The 22,329-nt window shown below is 40.1% G+C and overlaps 1 protein-coding gene across 1 annotated transcript in view; it reads right to left on the bottom strand.

Moving 5' to 3' along the window:
• DENND1A (DENN domain containing 1A) overlaps positions 1-22,329 on the bottom strand; it is a gene marked incomplete at its 3' end in the record, with an annotated part of 1,241,355 nt that overhangs the window by 728,211 nt on the left and 490,815 nt on the right. Inside the window, exons 7-8 of the mRNA XM_089664905.1 lie at positions 14,510-14,590; positions 9,286-9,339 (exon numbers count right to left, since the gene is read on the bottom strand). Coding sequence (XP_089521031.1) covers positions 9,286-9,339; positions 14,510-14,590 — 135 coding nt within the window. The remainder of the gene's footprint in view (positions 1-9,285; positions 9,340-14,509; positions 14,591-22,329) is intronic.

Raw genomic sequence — 22,329 nt, 5'->3', positions numbered from 1 at the left:
AACACTACAGAAATGACACTTTGCTACCATGTGACCTAGTGAGTGTACAGCAGTGTAAATTTGCTGTCCCCTCAAAATAACGCAACACACAGTCATTAATGTCTAAACCGCAGGCAACAAAAGGGAGTACACCCCTAAGTGAAAATGTCCAAATTGGACCCAAAGTGTCAATATTTTGTGTGGCCACCATTATTTTCCAGCACTGCCTTAACCCTCTTGGGCATGGAGTTCACCAGAGCTCCACAGGTTGCCACTGGAGTCATCCTCCACTCCTCCATGATGACATCACAGAGCTGGTGGATGTTAAGAGACCTTGCGCTCCTCCACCTTCTGTTTGAGGATGCCCCATAGATGCTCAGTAGGTTTTAGATCTGGAGACATGCTTGGTCAGTCCATCACCTTTACCCTCAGCTTCTTTAGCAAGGCAGTGGTCATCTTGGAGGTGTGTTTGGGGTTGTTATCATGTTAGAATACTGCCCTCTGAAGAGAGGGGATCATACTCTGCTTCAGTATGTCACAGTACATGCTGGCATTCATGGTTCCCTTAATGAACTGTAGCTCCCCAGTGCTGGCAGCATTCATGCAACCCCAGACCATGACACTCCCACCACCATGCTTGGCTGTAGGCAAGACACACTTGTCTTTGTAGTCCTCACCTGGTTGCCGCCACATACACTTGACACCATCTGAACCAATTAGGTTTATCTTGGTCTCATCAGACCACAGAACATGGTTCCAGTAACCCATGTCCTTAGTCTGCTTGTCTTCAGCAAACTGTTTGCATGCTTTCTTGTGCATCATCTTTAGAAGAGGCTTCCTTCTGGAACGATAGCCATACCGACCAATTTGATGCAGTGTGGAGTGTATGGTCTGAGCACTGACAGCCTGACCCCCCACCCCTTCAACCTCTGCAGCAATGTTGGCAGCACTTATATGTCTATTTCCCAAAGACAACCTCTGGATATGACACTGAGCACGTGCACTCATCTTCTTTGGTCGACCATGGTGAGGCCTGTTCTGAGTGGAACCTGTCCTGATAAACTACTGTATGGTCTTGGCCACTGTGCTGCAGCTCAGTTTCAGGGTCTTGGCAATCTTTATGTAGAGCAACAATTCTTTTTTTTTCAAATGCTTAGAGTTCTTTGTCATGAGGTGCCATGTTGAACTTCCAGTGACCAGTATGAGAGAGTGAGAGCGATAACATCAAATTTAACACACCTGCTCCCCATTCACACCTGAGACCTTGTAACACTAATGAGTCACATGACACCAGGGATGGAAAATGGCTAATTGGGCCCAATTTGGACCTTTTCACTTAGGGGTGTACTCACTTTTGTTGCCAGTGGTTTAGAAATTAATGGCTGTGTGTTCAGTTATTTTGAGGGGACAGCAAATTTACACTGTTATACAAGCTGTACACTCACTACTTTACATGGTAGCAAAGTGTCATTTCTTCAGTATTGTCACATGAAAAGATATAATAAAATAGTTACAAAAATGTGAGATACTGTGTATATATATATATATATATTTATTTATATATTTATCTTTTAAGGGTGAGGGGGTTATTATTTATTATTACATATTATTCATTTATTGTATTTATTATTTATGAATATTTTTATTTATTTGACAGTTATTCATTTATATTATTATTATTGTTATTATTAACAACCTAACCCTAACAAAAAAAAATAATAAGATGACAATGCATAAAATATTAACCTCACTTTACCCTACTTGAACAAAAAAAAATACGATAAATGAATAATAATAAAAGAGGAATAAAAGCTGATGGAAAAGCTAAAGAAGCTGAAAAATATAGCAACAAATGATGCAACAGTTGATACGTCAAAGTTCAAAAAACATCTGAAAACCGCTGTATGAAAACGTGCATAAACGCTCACATGCAAAAAAACTGTGTGAAAAACGCTTAAAGACACTCAAGTGTGAATCCAGCCTTAGGGTTAAAGGTGAAGTACAGCCAAAGCCGGCTTAGGCTGGGGAAAGATCCCATCTTTAAAGTCGGGATCCACTCCAGAGTCTGGAGCAGCACTTGGCTCAGTCTCTCAGCAAACCGCTGAGAGCCTGAGCCAGCAGTTCCCTTCCGCTTCACATCCCAGCGCTCCAATGAGCGCTGGGGGGGAGGTGTCAGAGCAAACAGACCGCTCTCTGCTGAGAGCAGTTGTGAGAACTCAGCTATCAGCAGTCATGTGATCACATGTGAGTTCTTACACTTAGAGCTGGCAGGGGACAAATGCTGCATGGGATCGATGCTGCATGCACCTAGGTAAGTATGATTGGGGAAAAACACGAAACCCCATACCTGTCTTTTAACTATGACTGGGTTATGTGGCAAAGGTATGCCTTCTGCCTAAAAACAGTACCTGTGTTTCCAAACCAGAAAACATGGAGGGAAACCTTACTGCGTTAAATTTGCTTGAATCTCCAGACCCTGACTTAAAGCATACAGTATACAATACCAAATGTGTTTTTGTTTTTTTTTTAATAGGATATGGAATTTTGGAACCTCTGTCAGTTTTTATTTCTATCTGTGTCCATTGTCACCAAGAGAGAAAGTGATGGTAACCCCAAAAATACATTTTGAGGTGTTACAACAATAGGAGTTGAGGGGAAATCTTTCAATTGTGAAATCTGTTCTGGTGACAGCTGTCTAAATGGCAATATTCCAGAGAGAAACCCTAAGGCTACCATTGCTGACCTCTCCTGAAAATTCTTATTTCCTGACAGTCCATCTGCCTTTGGTAGTTTCTGAACAAGCACGCAAAGGAGCATTTAACTTCACTTGCTGCTTACCTGTTTCTGATTACTGACTCACTAAGTATTGAAGCCACAAGCAGTTAGGCAAAAGAAATTTTCAGCAGCAATTGTAACCTACATATTTCATTTAGCTCGAGCTTTCTTTAAAACACCTTGCCAGAAAGGAAAAAAAAATACTTTAATACAAAGAGAGCTACCAAAAACAAAGAGGGGGATGCCTACTTTCTCTGCTGCCTGTGTGGTCCTCCCACCAACCTCCAATTCACTGCACAACACAGAAATTTCCCTGCAAACTTGAGCAGAGGATTTCTCTTAAATGAGGCGACATACAGGTGGCATGGGCAGCGGGAAAGGTAAGTATATTCACTTTCTTCTTTTTCAGGTTAGTCTGTTTGGCAAACTAGGGTCTACCTGACCTAATATACATTGCTTTAATAGGCTCCCCCACTTCACAATTACTAAATTTAAAGGCCCTTGCACAATCAGGCTGCAACCTATGTGGCCGGCTTGAAGCTCTCTTTTTTTCACCTAATTTTCTTACAATTAGATTGAGCCAAACTTACATTTAGTCTAAATGTGCAATCAAATTGTAAAATGTAGACAGTTTAACATATGGGTATCAGTTTATCACTGTTAATGTGTATGTCTGGGCAAAAAAAAGAAGAATCAAGCATCTTTCTGGTGACCAATATAGCTTGTCTCCCCCACAGCATTCAGTGGGAAAGAAAGAAAATGGTGAACAATCTACATTCACAATAAGTGCCCCCACTTTAACAAACAGCTGCTAATACGGCTGTATTTCTGCTAAAGAGGAAAAATATGTGAGAACTTTACTTATATAAAGAATAGCCACCTCTTTCCACTGCCTATTATAGGAATGGGTCTACTAAGCCTAATGGTAAATCTAGCTCTGGATGCTGTAAATAGCAGCCCACATTTAAAATAGCAGCATGGAAGCTATATCTACAGATAAGTAAAGCACTTTCTTTTGCCTCTACCTCTCTAGCACACATAGCTGCATGCAGGGGTAAATGTCCTCTTGTGAAAATGGGAAAAAAAATGCAAACCTTTCCACTATGAGGGACATATTTGTCGGAGTGGTGTGGACATTGCATGGCATGAATGAAAAATGATGGACTATCTCTTGTTGCTGCAGATGAGCTCATCAGCTGCAACACTCTGCCCTGTAGCAGGCTCTGAGCTCACCTGCTCAGCAGAGAGCAAAATACACAAGTACAGGTCTCAGAAGAAGAATGGTGGGCACTCCTGATCTAGAGAAGAGGACATGACAGGGCTGTGAAAACTATAGGCAGGGTTTGGGATAAGCTTCACTCCATGCACAAATGGCCTACATGTATTGTTTAAATTGAATTAGCCTGAAATGATGAAAGTGTTTGTGGTCTGCATAGAGTATTTGTTTTTTTTATAAAGGTGAAGTAACCATTTCAGCAATAACGCTTGGTCACCTTGGTCTCCAATCTTGATTTACCTTTTACCAATAACCTATTGTATCACTTAAAGGCCAAGTTTAGTGTCTATTGACACTCCCTCCAGCTTTTAAACAGAAAGCTCTTACAAAGGAACAAGCAAGAAAACTGGAGGGTGTGTCTGCAGGAGCCTGACATTGCACATGTGATCCACTGCAGGCCCCTGCTACATAAATCCTGTATAATAAATAATACTAATTATAATTTGTTAGCTTGAGATTCTAATGACCACCCTTCCAGTGATGACGTTACTAAGGATATCCCTACCTTCTGAAGAAGCCCCATGACAGGACATAAGGCATAAAGGAGTAGAGTCTCATCCCGATGATGTCATCACACTAAGTCTGTACACTAGCATCCAGGATCACACACAAGCCGGTTGGCTGTCTATTAGTTAATGCTGTATATGATACATTAATGGTTGGAATGTGACATGAGAAGTGCGTTCTTTTTTTTGTCCGCTAGTGAATTTATTTAATCTTTCTTATACTGTATATAAAAACAAGAATACAATGAGCACTATGCCAGGTTTATCTATTATGTTCTGATACATAGTTTGGTGGAAATTTGGCTGGATTCATATATGTTAAGTCCATCAAGGGAGGAGACCAGTTTTCTATATTAACCCATTCATGGGTAACAATCTCTACTGACCTAATTTCAAGGTTATAGGTTGTTGCATTGAGGTGAGCAGATTAGCTTGTCACTAGGTACAGTATTGCACCTACACAGAGTTATTTCCTTTAGAGCACTGGAATACTGACATATGATTGAATTTTTTTTATTGCTGAACTTGTGGATTATTTACGTTTTAGTCCAATTGATTATATAGTGTTGGCACTTTATGAACTTTTCTATGTGGTTCACATTGTTTCTGCTCAGGTGGGTTTTTATTTTTTAATATGTGGGTTTCGAGGTTATCTTATCAGATGTTTGATTGTATTTAAAGACAAAATGTATATGTTTGTGGTTTAAAGATTAAACTGTTTTGGTGATTATGAAGACAGTTATTACACAGATACACACATTTTTTTATATTATTGTTATGGATAGTGCTGTTTGGTCATTCATTTTGTCTATTTTAAGGTGTAGTGAAAACTTCTTATCAGTGCTGCACTGTTTGGTCATTCATTTTGTCTATTTTAATGTGTAGTGAAAACACCTTATTAGTGCTGCACTGTTTGGTCATTCATTTTGTCTATTTTAAGGTGTAGTGAAAACATCTTATCAGTGCTAGCTTGCTTCCTATGATAGGTCACCTAATAGTGCAAATTGTATCTTTGTTATTGGGGTTAAGTCACATTGTCTGCTAAACCCAATTCAGCCACTCTCACCTGTGTTCCTTTTATAGTTACAATATGTAGGTGAAGTCCTTGTAGAGAGAAAACTCACATTGGCAAGTCTTAAAGTGTTACTAAACCCAGGAACCTGCATTCACTATATCTGGTCTCCCACAGTACACAAAACATGGAAATGCTATTATTTTAGTAAAAATAAACTGCTAAATACCTTTTCTCATCAGCACTATATGGCAGTCTTGTGGCTTCTATCAGTGTCCAGCAGAGCACAGATTAAAACTTGTAGGAGGAGTTTTCATTCTGCTCTGACTATCCTATGGGGCAGCAGGACCCCTGACCCTCTGTCTGGACAATGCTGATTGGCCCTGCATTGATCCCATGCACCCTTCCAAAAAAAACCCCCCAAAACCTCTCTAGCAATACACACCAAACTGAGCATGTGTAGAGTGCCTCCTAGTGCTCTGTACCATCGACAGATGCACTGGGGACTGTGGAAGAAAGGGAGGATCAGAGAAGACAGAATCAAACAGCCTTTTTAAACAATGCAGAGGATTAACCCCTTAAGTTCCACAGTGAGTATAACAAGCATGCTTTACTGCATATACAGACTGGTGTTTACTGCTGTGGGTTTAGTAATACCAACTTTCAAACTTGGTCTTAGCCCACAAAGTGGAGAGGTCATAAAAAAACACCACAAAGCCTTTTCTAGCTAATAACTGAAATAACGCCAGTTCTTGCCCATAGTTAAGGCTTTCACATTTAACTTTTTTAAAAGAACGACAGGTCTTTGCTATTGCTGGCCTCTCCTTATGAAAATGCTTGATGTTTGGCTCTCATGCTGAGCCACCAGCTTCAATACCTTGGGAGTCCCAAAACAAGTTTGACCCGAACACGTTTTATTATACAAACACAATTACATGGGAGTAGTCAATGTTGTAACATGCTAACTGAATATCTAAATGTATCTAACATCATTTATTTACTTCCAACAGAAAGCACATCCATGTTTCCATCCCAACAATGATTCTGAACATTGAGAACTCTTACTATAATCCCAGTAAATTGCTTTACAATGATTGCAACAAACCCAGGCCTGACACAAAGCAAGGTAATTACAACGTTAGGCAGTGTTGTTGCAGTTTGATTCTTACATGGAGAACTATTACTCAGGAGAAATAACACACACTTACACCATTGCTGAAAACACTTAAACCTCCTTAAAATGTAGTAATTATTTAAACGATTTGATTTTATGCTGCACACCGCAGGTCAACTGCTGCAAACCCATTAATATTTATGACGGGGTATCACTCGTATTTATCTACATTAAGAAGGCCTACATGAATGTTAATGCATGAGTGAGAAAGACAAAAACAAACTGCACAATTTCTGTGTGCTGCTATGCATATGGATAAAAATTTGTACAGTACGTTATCTAGATCTTGTGAAATTGTTAAAAGGAAACTGAAAGGCAAAACTCCACAGGGGAATTTACTAGAGGGAGGTTAAGAAAGATCATTTCTAACTGTACATGTAGACACATTAAATTACTTGGAATTAGGTTTTAAAGATCTATGTACAATTTAAGACATTACAGCTTTTATCAGGTCTCATGTTCATGGACCAGGATCAGTGAAGCCAGAGAGATCCACCTCTTCTCTGGTCATTAAAAAAACTATGATCAGGGCAACCACAGAGCAAGCAAGAACATGACTTTTTTGGAGATGTACACAGGCGTGGATCCTCAAATACATGGAGGTAAATAGTACAATAAAAATGTCCACCTAGTATTGCACACACTTCAGTACAGATGTTCTTTTATCAACAGTGTCTAGGTCCACAGCACACAATAGTGCCTCAGCAGGGTGCACAACACATCCTACGCTTCCATTCTACGCATCCTTGTGTTACATTGCCCCTTTCCCTTAAAGAGATTATTCTGCCTTTTTTTAAAGAAAAAAGTCAGAAGCTACAAATAATGTACCTGCTGACTTACCTGTCCAGGGGTTCAGTGCCATGCTCACCCAAACTGCCTCATCCCCACCATTTTTACTGTGAGCAGCCAGCTATAATTCCTTGTGGTTTCACAGCCGTCTGCCCTCTGCACTTTGTGAATGGTCCCGCAGCCTTCTGGGACCTGTGACGTGTCCCAAACGATTGCAGATGGGAGGAGACCTTCAGGTGAATCGCTGCTGGGATCTGACTGGAAGTGTAGGCAGCAGGTACCTGTCAAAACCAAGTCCCTCCCCCCCAAATAAGTGCTAAAAACAGAAAAGGTGGGCCATAAAGAGAAATTTCCCTTTTAGGCTGAAGTTCCATTTTGGGTATAGCTAATGGCAAAACTTTATTTTTTTATTTTTTAAGTTTTGGATAGAAGGGAGAGAGATTAGAACCCCTGTCAAGTTTATTTTTGCTATCTGTGCCCCCGTTAGGTAGATTTACCCTATTTGTCCATTCTCTGGTAGTTTCCCCCCTCCACTGTCCACATTCCATCCTAATTACTCTTCCCCATAATGGCATTGCATCAATCTCAATTGTCATCCAATCTCTGCAATTTGTAGGGTGACTCTGCTTAAAGGCCATTGGCTGCTGACTTGTCGCTACTTTATTTTTACCAAAAGTGTTGGCATTGTGAACTCTCCATTCTCCAAAATCTATCCTTTCCATGCTATAAATATTCTTCGTCCCAATGAAAACTGATGCATTTTTTTCCTATCACTATCTTGCAATACAAGGGGCACTATGTTATATATGATTGACTGTTGCTTTCCATTTGTTATGCTGTAAGTTACGTACTGATGACCACTTCATTTGCACTATACATGCTGTTTTATGTAACCTATTCCGGACCAGTGGACTGTATACACCAGGGGTCCCCAAACTTTTCAGATAAAGGGCCGGTTTACTGTCCTTCAAACTTCAGGAGGGCCGGATTGTAACCAGTGGGAGTAGAGAATGTCCTGGGCCCAGCATCAGTGAAAATAAACATGGGGTTCTATTCCTCCCATTAATACCCATCATTGATAATAATTTGTGTCAGTGGGAGGAATAGAACCCCATATCATTGGGAGGAATAGTGCAGCAAGGGCCGGATAAGCTAGCACAGGGCAACGTCTGACCCTTGGGCCACAGTTTGGAGACGTTTAGTATACACTATGCTGCATGTGATACAATTTTTTTCCTGTCCAACGCACTCTATATGCTATGGTGTATGTTATATATTCTTGACCTACGCACTCTATATCCTTTGTTTACATACCATACTCCTGATGGCAGCACTATATATGATATATTGTACATTACAAAATCCTGAACAGTGGACTTTATATGTAATATGTACAGTATATTACATATCCATGACTGCTGTACTCTATATAATATTTTGCACATTATATATCTATGACCTCGATGCAAGCAATATCATAAGATAATTTTCACTTTTTGCCAGATAATTTTACACACAAGTAAATCTGGTTCTTTACTGAAATGTGCCACCCCTGACAGTATTTCTGGAATTCTCTATTTGCAATTTTTAGACAACAATGAGCTTTGTCAGGTCAAAAGGCCAGGAAAAAGGAGACCCAAATCCTCCCTGTGAAGATAAATGAGTGCAGCTGATGACCTCTAAAATCCTGAAATTATAATAAACAACGTATGTGGATCAACTTGCGTTGTAATCACCCCCACTGAAATCATGGACAGCTAAGAGAGATACTCACATTCTCTGGGATACTGGGCAGTTCTCGAGGATCAGGCACTGTGAAGTAGGAATGCTGTAGAGAAGGGGAAAAAGGAATCATTTGGTTAACAAAAAAAAGCTGAAAGAAGGAGAAAATAAAGTAAGAGAAGCTCAAGGTAGACAGAAGACAGACGAGGGAGCCAAGGAAGAACTCTGACTACAAACACTGATCAAAGATGACATTCACATACTTTATAGCATATCATAATAAAATGTGCCAACACTGGGATCGCAAACAAAATCTGTCTGTGAGACGAAAGCTACAAGCTGCAACACAGTCCTTTCTAAATCTTGACAATCATTCTGGGAGTCACTTTCCTCTGTGGCAAAACAGAATACTGAGAGTATATATCCCATAATGGTCCATCCAAATCTTCCCATTTATTTCCTGGGATTAAGGTTCTATTCACACTTATGCAAGTGCGATGTTCCGCATGTGTTTTTTGCGTGCTTTGATGTGTTGGGTTTTTAAATTGCACTATAACACATGCTAATAAATTGCCATGCAGTAAGATTTAGCACATGTGCTGGCTGACCTATACATTGCAAGGATTAAACGATTGTTAAGTCTAGCCACTTGATCTCCGGAAGATTTTACTTCCTTCACGTACAGGGCATTTTTTTTGCTTTTCCGCACGGCGCTAATTTAACTGGTAATTGTGCGGTCATGCAACACTGTACACAAACAAAATTTATATATTTTCTTCCCCACAAATAGAGCTTTCTTATGGAATTTGATCACCACTATGGTTCTCATTTTTATTATATAAACGAAAAAGACTGTAAACTTTGAAAAAAAAAACACAATATTTTTTACTTTCTGCTAGAAAACATATTCAATAAAAAAAAATAAAAATTAAATTTCTTCATAAATTTAGGCCAAAATGTATTCTGCTACATATTTTTGGTAAAAGAAAATCCCAATAAGCATATAATAATTGGTTTGCGTGAAAGTTATAGCGTCTACAAACTATGAGAATATATACTGGAATTTGTATTTATTTATTTTATAGCAATGACTTTGGTGATCAGTGACTTATAGCGGGACTGTGATAGTATGGTGGCCAATCTGACACTAATTGACACTGGGGGGAACTGACTGACACTGACATCACCAGTGACACGAATACATCAGTGGTAATAATATACATAGACACTGTACTAATGACACTGGCTGGGAAGGGTTAACATATGGGACAATCAAAGCATTTCCTGTGTACCTAGTAATGTGTTAAGTGTTTACTGTGTTGTGCTTTTACTAAGGGATCTGCCAGTTTTTATTCCCTGTTCTGCAGGGGGGGGGGGGGGGGAACTGGCAAATTGCTGCTGTTAATAGAGAGCTCTGAATTTTTTACATACACAGAGCTAAGTCCTGTCCTTGCTCCTCCGATTGGTCATAAATAATTGGCCAGGGCCCGGAGATCGGCATGTGCTGAAGTCAGTGACAGCACAGCAGGGTGGGTCCACGTGTGTGTCCACACCCCCTACCTGGAAATGCAAAATCACACATATATATATAGTACACTATATTGCCAAATGCAGTGGAACACTCCTTCAAACCACTGGATTCAGGTGTTCCAATCTCCATGGCCATAGGTATATAAAATCAAGCACCTAGGCATGCAGACTGCTTCTACAAACATTTGTGAAAGAATGAGCTCAGTGAACTCAAGCGTGAAGCCGTGATAGGTTGCCACCTGTGCAATACGTTCATCCGTGAAATTTCCTTTCTACTAAATATTATTATTATTATTATTTTTATACAAGATTTATATAGCACCAACAGTTTGCTCAGCACTTTACAATATAACGGGAGACAATACAGCAACAATACAGTTCAATACAACAGGGATAGGAGGGCCCTGCTCCTTGGAGCTTACAATCTAGGAATATTCCACGGTCAACTGTTAGTGGTATTATAACAAAGTGGAAGCAACTGGGAACAACAGCAATTCAGCCACAAAGTGGTAGGTCACATAAAATGATACGCAGAAATCGCCAAATGCCTGCAAAGTCAATAGCTAAAGACCTCCACACTTCATGTGGCCTTCAGATCAGCACAACAACAGTGCGTAGAGAGCTTCATGGAATGGGTTTCCATGGTCAAGCAGCTGCATCCAAGCCTTACATCACCAAGTGCAATGCAAAGTGTCAGATGCAGTGGTGTAAAGCATGGCGCCACTGGACTCTATAGCAGTGGAGACGTTTTCTCTGGAGTGACCAATCACGCATCTCTTTCTGGCACTCTGATGGACGTGTCTGGGTTTGACGCTTGCTAGGAGAATGGTACTTGCCTGACTGTATTGTGCCAAGTGCAAATTTTGGTGGAGTGGGGATTATTGTGTGGGGTTGTTTTTCAGGGGTTGGGCTTGGCCTCTTAGTTCCACTGAAGGGAACTCTTAAAGCGTCAGCATACCAAGACATTTTGGACAATTTCATGCTCCCAACTTTGTCGGAACAGTTTGGGGATGGCCCCTTCCTGCTCCAACATTGCTGCACACCAGTGCACAAAGCAAGGTCGATAAAGACATGGATGAGTGAGTTTGGGGGGGAGGAGCTTGACTGGCCTGCACAGGGTCTTGATATAAACCCTATAGAACACCTTTGGGATGAATTAGAGCGGAGACTGCAAGCCAGGCCTTCTCGTCCGACATCAGTGCCTGACCTCACAAATGCTCTTCTGGAAGAATGGTCAAAAATTCCCATAGACACTCCTAAACCTTGTGGACGTCCTTACCAGAAGAGCTGAAGCTGTTATTGCTGAAAAGGGAGGGCCAACTCAATAATGAAGCCTACAGACTAAGCCTGGGATGCTATTAAAGTTCATGTGCATGTAAAGGCAGGCGTCCCAATACTTTTGGCAATATAGTGTGTACATATCTATGTGTGGGTGTGTGTGTGTTTCTATGCAGCCAGCCCGCACCGCAGTACTACAGTAAGCGGTCGGCAAGTGGCTAGGGGTAGGTGAATATGCAGGAATACTACCTTATTCTTCAAAGGCTTTCTCCTAGCTACAAGACCAGTTCCCCAGAGTCAATTCCCTTTACCATTCCATCGGTTGCAGGATTTCTGACATCATTACAAACAATACAGTACTAGCAGTCCTGCATTGTACCAGAGGATGAGCGTTGAGAAGAGCACCAGCTGTTGGGGGAACAAGGCATAAGAGAACTATTACAGCTTATTTCTTTGCCCCTAGACTAAATGGGTATTTAAAGGGGAAGTACAGTAAAAGCTCTTTTGGCTGTACTTCTGTGTATCACAGGAGTGCAGTTTGTTCTGCACTCCTGTGACCCCTTTATAGCTGACGTCACTCAGCTCGCCGAAAGATCTCGACTGTTATAGATCCAATGAGAGCCTGAGCCAGCCGTTCCCTCCCCCTTCAAAGCCCAGCGCTCCAGTGAGCGTGGGGGGGGGGGGGGGGCACAGCAGCCGGATATTATTTTTGCTAGTTATGCAGTTACTACTGAAAACAAAAAATAACACAGATGGGTGAAAACTAGTGCTGGTTATTGCACCTGCTATTTGGACATATGTTTCACTGTCATAGTCCACTCAAACGTGATATCTTAGGTACAGGTGGGATACTGGTTGGCTGAGGCAGCTTTTGACTTCTTATAGTTCTTGGATGTTCCAATAGAGAAACCTCACTGTTATAATTCCTGTCCAAATAGGTGTTGTGGTGTTCCTGTCCACCTCTGCATGTTCCAATAGCTCCTGCTGCATTTTCCATAACATGCAGTAAATTACATTTTAAAAATTCAGTGGGGGGGGGGGGTGTACTCACAATGGCCACATTAGGTGTGCAGCCCCAGGAACTCATGAACAATTTCACCAATAGATTTTCTGAGTAACATTAAAAATTGTCAGGTGGCCTTACTCTCCTGTGACTGTCAAAAAAACCTGAAATATTCTGTTTGGGAAAACTAACCTTTTAGGAAGAATAACCTTTTAAGCTAAAGCTGTGCATGTAACTATGTAACTGAGGACTGCAGACTGGATACTAGTCTTTTCTTCTGATCTGATTTTCATAAAAATGCAACATGAAAAACAAATAATAGACATAAAATTGAGTATCAAATGCATAATATAAATTGTGAGAATACAAAAGAGCACAATACCAGTGCACATTTCAGTAATATGCAAAAGGAGAAAGCTACAGTATAGGCTCAACATAACCTGCAGCAGACACTTTTCATGGCTTGACAAGCAGTAATAGGCTATAGAGATGACAGCGCTTCACAGGAATAAACATCAAAAAAGTGGTCACAATATAGAGAGAGAAAAAAAAAAAAACACAGAAAAAGCCAGAACTGCGCCCACAGTGATATTCGGACTTTGTGAATAACTGATGTGCCGGAAGATACCCAAGCACAAGGTTCCTTCAGCGATGCCTTTGATTTTGTCTTCTGCCTGAATGCTTGTGAAATGTTCATGGGGAAATAACTGTCAGCATTCCTAAAGTCCGCCGGCCTGAGAAACAGGCCAAGGTAAACCAGCCGACCAGCAGGCAGGCAAAGAGCAAGTCCTGCAGGTTACACTTAATGCCAGGCTATCCTGTGACAAGGAAAGCTTCTTGGCCATGGCAGATGGTAACTTGTCCCTGCCAGCTGCTGACTGCAACCTGTCAGCTGCACTAGTAGGAAAGAATGATGGACGTCAGCTAAAAGTGGCCTGGAGAAAAGAGGAGTGTCACACAATAGCAAATTCCTAGTTAGAGGCAACCATAGCCTTATTAATATTTACATGTGATAAAGTTCAGTTTAATATAAAAACATGCGTGTGATTTTATTTATTTTTTCTTTTAATGATAATGCAAACACTGTTTATCTGGAAGCCACCCATGACAGGGCCTCTCAAGGACAGGAAATCAGGGAATGAAAGCAAATTTCCTCCAATGGTGTTTCAGTCAATCTTTTCCACTTCACGGAAAAAGTTTGGTTTAGATATCTAGCAATTTTTACGAATTAGAACACGACCTATGTGCCACATTATGCCCAAAAAGCAAAAATTGATTAATGAACCAAGCAGTGAACAAGAGTTGGCAGACTTTACCATGCCAAGTTATATAGCTCCATCTAAACATGGAGTGTTCTTGAAAAATGATATTTCTATGGGATGAATCACTCCATTTACACTAACAGTCTGTAAAGCAAAGGCATAGTAAAAAGAAGAGAGGTTTGAATTGATTTAGATGGACTTACCACGCTGAGATGAACTTCAGTTCCTGGTTCTGGGATGGGCAGTTTATAAAGAGTGTCAAGCAGTGCATTTCGCTGATTATCCTACAGAAAAAAAAAAAGAGATATTACATATTACTTACTGAAATTTCAGTGATTACCTATATAAACATTTCTCAAAGCACAAAAAAGCTGTATTCTCTTGGCCTGGAAGAAAGCATTTAATACATGTTATCCCACTTCCTACAAAACTCACCGTGAGGCTTACAGGAAACCACATTAGTAGTTTTATGACCGATTGTGCCTCTTTGGATAACTGTTAATCTGAAGGAAAGGCACACAGCAAAAATACATAAATATGGGATCTGTTTCACCTGCCAAAGGATTTGTATTCATATCCATCCATTTCTGAGATTTACACAACAAAGTTGATGGCACCACTTACAGTTAAGCAGTACTATGGTATCCTCCGTCCACCCCCAGCCTGTTGGCTAGACAGAAAAAAGGCACCTAAATTACCTCTTCCTCCTCTCTCCTCCTGTCAGCATGCTCCTTGTCAACACATGTACCTATATAATATCTCACTCCTCCTTCTCACAGCTGGAGTTCTGCTGTATAAGATATTGCAAGATGCTGCTACCAAATGAAATACATTTTTTTTACGAATTAAATGCCAAAAATACATTTACTGATGTGTTACTGAATACAGGTTGCTTGTACTGCATTTATTTGTCTTTTACATGTCTAGAGTTCAGCCTTATCATTAAAGACAAAAGGAATCAACAATTTCTATAGCAACTTATATGTATACTTCAGCTGTCACATTTTTTATTATATGGAGGATAATGTATTCTCTAAGAACATTGCCTTCCCTTCTTTTTCTGTTTTTATTACATGGGTTTAATAAAAAAAACATACCAAAGATAAGCACAAAAGAAACAGCTTTATTTTGGGCAGGCAGTAGTAACCGGAACCCATTTTTGGCATAGTACTGTAACTGTTGTTCACAGCCCAACTAGAAAAAAGTTTTTTCTTGGTGTCTTGCTTTTTAGACCTGTTCTTGGGGTTATTTGGGACGCCAATTCCTTAGATATGGTCAAATTTATATAATTTTTAGACAGTTTTTGAAAAGTTCTTGCTGATCAACGTTATCTTCTGTTACCTAGTTTGTGTTTACGTGTACAAGTTACCAGATATAGTGAAAATGTTTACACACTTCCAATTGTAATTTTATATTGAAAACATTGAATTCTAACGACCCATGCACACTGGGTTAAAAAAAAAAGCCAGCTCTTCTGGTAGAAAAGAACACTCATATACAGAGTTTTTGTACAGGTATTTAGGAACATTTAGTGTTTTTTTTCTGCCAGAAAAATCCTTTCAAAAACACAAGCCAGAAGGGTTTTTTCTGTCTCTAAATACTGAGCCTAAAATATGTCTCTGAACATTCTAATGTGCATGTATACATAGGATAACACTGTTTCTACAGGCAAAACACAAAACTCCCATAGAAGCAGTGATTTGTAAGCCCACTGTTCCTGGTCCTAAAAGTGTTACTAAATCCAGGACCCTGCATTCACTATATCTGGTCTAACACGGAACACACTACATGGAAATGCCATTATTTTATTAAACATAAACTATTAAATACCTTTTCTCATCAGCAGTTAGAGAAGTCTTGCAACTTCTATCAGTGTCCAGCAGAGCACCTGGTAAATCTTGTAGAAGGAGTTTTCATTCTGCTCTAGGAGGATGCAGAACCCCTGACCTCTGTCTGGACAGTGCTGATTGGCCCTGTACTGATCACATGCACCCGCCCAAAGAAAAAAAAACAACTTTCTAGCAATGCACACTAAACTGAGCATGTGCAGAGTGATTCCTAGAACTCTTTAGTATCAGCAGATGGATTGGGGACAGTAGAAGAAGGGGAGGATCATGGAAGACAGGATCAAACAGCCTTTTTACACAATGCAGAGGATTAACCCCTTAGGTTCCACAGTGAGTATAACAAGAGTGCTTTACGGCATATTCAGACCCATTTTACTTTTGTAGGTTTAGTAACACTTTAAAGTGTAAGTTATTACCTGTATTATAGTTATGATGGTATAGGACATGTGTGTATATTGCCACTCATATTATTTCATTTCTTTGGATCAAACACTGTAGAGGTCATGGCTACTTTTTTATGTGTTTCTTTCATGCTACAAAAAGATTAAAGTGGAACTTCACGCTCTCATTCAAATTGACTATTTTGAATCCTTATGCTGCTAGCATTCGTAAACAGAAAAAAAGTATATTTTATTTACTTGTTTTAAACTTTTTTCTTATTTCTTCAGATATTTCCCGGTTCCCAGGCCTAGGCAAATGATGTCATACACCCTTGGAGTTTTCAGAAAGGGAGGAGAGGTTTTTCAGCTAAGCACGCCCTCCTGCCTGCATAGATAGATAGATTCCAGGAAGTAAAATCAACATGCGTTATCTGCCCTTACTCAAGATGGTCATGGCCAGAAATGCTAGGGGGGATTTTTCAAAGTGATTTCTCAGCAAAAGAAAGGATGGAGACATGAATGGATGGGGGAGTTTGCTTTGAATATTAAAAATTAAATAAATAGCGCTTTTGGTTTGTGGTGCTCAGATACAGTGTAGTTCCTCCTAAATAAAACACTGCATTAACATATCCTGATTTTTTATGGGCGATATCCTGATTTATTTATGGCATGTATGCTGTATTTCCAAAATTAGAGTTGGTAGGGAAAAATTGGTGCCATTTTTTGAATCAGTTGGTCAGATATACCCATTAACAGGTCTAACATTCGAGACACCAAAATGTATGTTGGCCTGTGTTATCCAAATATTCAAAAGGCGAACTCAGCCTTTAAAGCTCACAATAGAATGTCCCTGAATGGGCAAAGTGACATTATCTTTTTATATCTGCAGGTTTTATTAAGATACCTTTCTTAAAAATTAAGCAATCAAGGTCCTTATTGAGACACTTCCTGTTATAGGGCAACAAACGTCTCCCAATTGTTTTTCTGCATTGCTACTTTGCCACATACAGTACAATGGTAAACAATTCAAGTGACTGTACTGACGCATTATGCATGAACTATCCACTACGGCTACAATCAGAAAGGTGGTCCACAGCTCTGACGAGCAGCCAGTTCTGGAACACATATATAGAATATAGGATTAGCAGTTATACAGAGAGCTTCTATGCACCAACTATGCCTCTTGGACTCTACCTAATAACATTAGCCTTTGCTCACTAAAACTGCAGAGGGGAAAATCACTCTGCTCTTAGAAAGCAGGCAGTAGTGACCGTTTTCCATCATACAATATTGCCAGACATAAAGGCAACCCTTTTTACCAGGGATATGCAGTGCAGGATTAGCTTAGTATGCATTGAAAGATGGATTTGTACCAGATGTTCTGAAATCTACATTTTATTTTAATCAAAATGAACAAAGTTTTGGGGTTTTACAAGAAAAACACAAGAGAAACACGTCACCAACTTAATTTCAACACACAATGCAAAATTATTTTATCTCCACAGTTCATGGTAAAGTGAGGGTGAAGTGCAGGAATTTTTTATTGGCCAGAATTTTTTTTACTAGATGACCCCAACCCCTTTCACTGCTCACAGGCCAGCCTGTATCCTCCTCAATTCTCTGCAATCAGCCGGGTGCCAAGGCCCTGGAGTCTGCTCTTTCTCTATTGCTATCCACTATCCTGATACCAGGCCACATGTTGAATATGTTTTAATCCAGCCAAGGTTTATTGCACGGACAACATGCTGCTCACTTCAACCCAAAGTCACGCTCCCCCAGCAAGTTTCACCCACAGCAGGGCTTAACAGGGGTGGACTGACAACTCATGGGACCTCCGGGCAATAGGGGATCATGGGGCCCCTGTGTCCTTGCCAAAACTCAAAAAAGCCTATGAAAAAGGTAACAGGGGCATCTCATGGAGCCCCCTACTGACCCCGGGCCCTCGGGCAGTGCCCGAGTTTCCAAATGGTCAGTCCGCCCCTGGGGCTTAATCATGGGGAACGCCATGATTAAGCCCTGCTGTTGGTAAAACATGTTGGGGTGTGGCTTTGAGTGGGAGGGAGCAGTGTGTTGTCATTCCAATAAACATTGGAGTAAAACATCTTTGTTGTGCAGCCCATTATTTGGATGGTCTAATTTTACTGTGTTCATCTTTGGGGCAGTATATTATATTAAAGTGTATGTGAATCCTAACAATTACCTTCTGATATTTGCTCCCTTTTGGTATGCTAAACATAGAGTTGAAAGAAGTCTGTAATATCTGTTTGATATGTGCAAAAAAAAAACCTGTTACATTTCTCAGAACTCTTCTGAGCTGATAACCTCCTGTGCTCTCTGCCTGTGCACAAGGAGGGGTCATGGAGATAAGGGGGAAGGTGGAGATGAGTCTGTATCCTTTGTAAGTCTTTAGAAATAAAGCTGGCAGAGCTGACACCCCTTGCTTAGGAAATCAGACCTATGTTGTCACGTCAAAGAGGGAGGTAGGAGCATACTCTATTTCTGGCACATCAACAGGTATCACCATAGCCATACATGACTTGAGAAAGAGCAAAGCGCTGCTTGAAACCGTACAGTTGCTTGTGGGATCATTTGATTGTATATGAAGATGGATTTCCGAAGTAAAGATTAATTGCATTAAACAGAGATCTCATCTTAGTTTTTTGCTGTTAATTATTAGTGGATCAATTGAGGGCCCACTGTTCATGATGATCTCAGTGGGGTGAGAAGTGTATAACAAGGCAGGAGTGACTCACCTTATTTTTAGTGTGTATGTGTATATATACATTCAGGTCCATAAATTTTGGGACATCGACACAATTCTAACATTTTCTGGCTCTATACACCACCACAATGGATTTGAAATGAAACGAACAAGATGTGCTTTAACTGCAGACTGTCAGCTTTAATTTGAGGGTATTTACATCCAAATCAGGTGAACGGTGTAGGAATTACAACAGTTTGCATATGTGCCTCCCACTTGTTAAGGGACCAAAAGTAATGGGACAATTGGCTTCTCAGCTGTTCCGTGGCCAGGTGTGTGTTATTCCCTCATTATCCCAATTACAATGAGCAGATAAAAGGTCCAGAGTTCATTTCAAGTGTGCTATTTGCATTTGGAATCTGTTGCTGTCAACTCTCAAGATGAGATCCAAAGAGCTGTCACTATCAGTGAAGCAAGCCATCATTATGCTGAAAAAACAAAACAAACCCATCAGAGAGATAGCAAAAACATTAGGCGTGGCCAAAACAACTGTTTGGAACATTCTTAAAAAGAAGGAACGCACCGGTGAGCTAAGCAACACCAAAAGACCCGGAAGACCACGGAAAACAACTGTGGTGGATAACCGAAGAATTCTTTCCCTTGTGAAGAAAACACCCTTCACAACAGTTGGCCAGATCAAGAACACTCTCCAGGAGGTAGGTGTATGTGTGTCAAAGTCAACAATCAAGAGAAGACTTCACCAGAGTGAATACAGAGGGTTCACCACAAGATGTAAACCATTGGTGAGCCTCAAAAACAGGAAGGCCAGATTAGAGTTTGCCAAATGACATGTAAAAATGCCTTCACAGTTCTGGAACAACATCCTATGGACAGATGAGACCAAGATCAACTTGTACCAGAGTGATGGGAAGAGAAGAGTATGGAGAAGGAAAGGAACTGCTCATGATCCTAAGCATACCACCTCATCAGTGAAGCATGGTGGTGGTAGTGTCATGGCGTGGGCATGTATGGCTGCCAATGGAACTGGTTCTCTTGTATTTATTATCAAGTGCAGCGCTTGGAATAAAAATATAAATAATAATAATAATAGTAAAGTCTCAATAAAATTCAATAAAATTCAGTATACAATCGATAATGTGAATCGAGCCAACGTGCGTATCCTTATTAGGTGGTGCTCCATATAAATAACAAAGTTGTGCGCTTACTCTTACTGAATTTTATTGAGACTTTACTATTATTATTATTTATATTTTTATTCCAAGCGCTGCACTTGATTATTTATTTTATACTGAAGGTTTTATGTGGTTACCTGAGTGTATCAGCTGCTGTTAGAGAGCGCTCACTATTGTTACATTTTACTCTTGTATTTATTGATGATGTGACTGCTGACAAAAGCAGCAGGATGAATTCTGAAGTGTTTCAGGCAATATTATCTGCTCATATTCAGCCAAATGCTTCAGAACTCATTGGACGCCGCTTCACAGTGCAGATGGACAATGACCCAAAGCATACTGCAAAAGCAACCAAAGAGTTTTTTAAGGGAAAGAAGTGGAATGTTATGCAATGGCCAAGTCAATCACCTGACCTGAATCCGATTGAGCATGCATTTCACTTGCTGAAGACAAAACTGAAGGGAAAATGCCCCAAGAACAAGCAGGAACTGAAGACAGTTGCAGTAGAGGCCTGGCAGAGCATCACCAGGGATGAAATCCAGCGTCTGGTGATGTCTATGCGTTCCAGACTTCAGGCTGTAATTGACTGCAAAGGATTTGCAACCAAGTATTAAAAAGTGAAAGTTTGATTTATGATTATTATTCTGTCCCATTACTCTTGGTCCCTTAACAAGTGGGAGGCACATATGCAAACTGTTGTAATCCCTACACCGTTCACCTGATTTGGATGTAAATGCCCTCAAATTAAAGCTGACAGTCTGCAGTTAAAGCACATCTTGTTCATTTCATTTCAAATCGATTGTGGTGGTATATAGAGCCAAAAATGTTAGAATTGTGTCAATGTCCCAATATTTATGGACCTGACTGTGTATATATATATATATATATATATATATATATATACACACATACATATATACACACATACATACAGTGCTCAGCATAAATGAGTACACCCCTTTTGAAAAGTAAGATTCTAGTCAATATCTCAATGAACAATTTCCAAAATTATGACAAAACTGAGTTTTATAGAACATTTATTTAGCTCATTTACATGAAAGTAAGGTTAATAATATAACTTAGATTAAAAAATCTTACAAAAATGAATACACCCCATAACAAAAACGACATCTAGTATTTTGTATGACCTCCATGATTTGTAAGGACAGAACCAAGTCTTCTAGGCATGGTAAGAACAAGGGAAGGCGGGGGAATAAATACCCTTTTTTAAAGTGGTTGTAAATCTCAGACATGAAATATGAACAAAGCACATCCCTCTAAAGTGTGCACTTGTCTCAATTAAGAGCACTTAGTGTCATTTCTGTCTGCTGCTTCATTCCTCTTCTATTAGTATGAATCATCTCTGACAAGTTTTCCTGACAGCAAGAGAAAAATAGTAACAGGGACGGAGCACCAGCACAGAGCTTGTGATTGACAGCCTCAGCTCTGTTTCTGTGTGAAGGGGGTGTGCTCCTTCCTTCCAATCAGCTCTCAGAGCTCTCTTCACCCTCAATTTCAGCTCTCCAACCCTTGTTTCTGACAGCTCAGACAAGATTTATAAATGCAGCACTTTGAATGGCTGCAGAGAAGACTGTTGAAAAAAGGGACAATTTATGTAGGTGGATTTGTTTCATCTCTGTTTATCACCTGAGCCAGTCACTTCACTGGGTATATGCAAGGGTTTACGACCACTTTAACTAACAGTAAAACAGGCCATAGATTATGGGTTTTTTTTGTTCATTCAACCAGTGGGTTGAACACAAAAATGGATTTGATTCCCCCATTAACAAACTCGGTGTGGATGGGGGAATCCCTCCTGTGACGCTATTGTATTTTGATAGTGGGGAAAGTTCCCAATCATCAGAACACAATGATCAGAGTTGCATGCTAAAGACTGGCTTT

The sequence above is a fragment of the Staurois parvus genome, unplaced genomic scaffold, assembly GCF_062004578.1.
Source record: "Staurois parvus isolate SC_StPar_1 unplaced genomic scaffold, SC_StPar_1.0 ptg000002l, whole genome shotgun sequence".
NCBI classification, from domain to species: domain Eukaryota; kingdom Metazoa; phylum Chordata; class Amphibia; order Anura; family Ranidae; genus Staurois; species Staurois parvus.
Note: the sequence above shows the minus strand (reverse complement) of the source record. Positions and strands in the feature narration are given on the sequence as shown.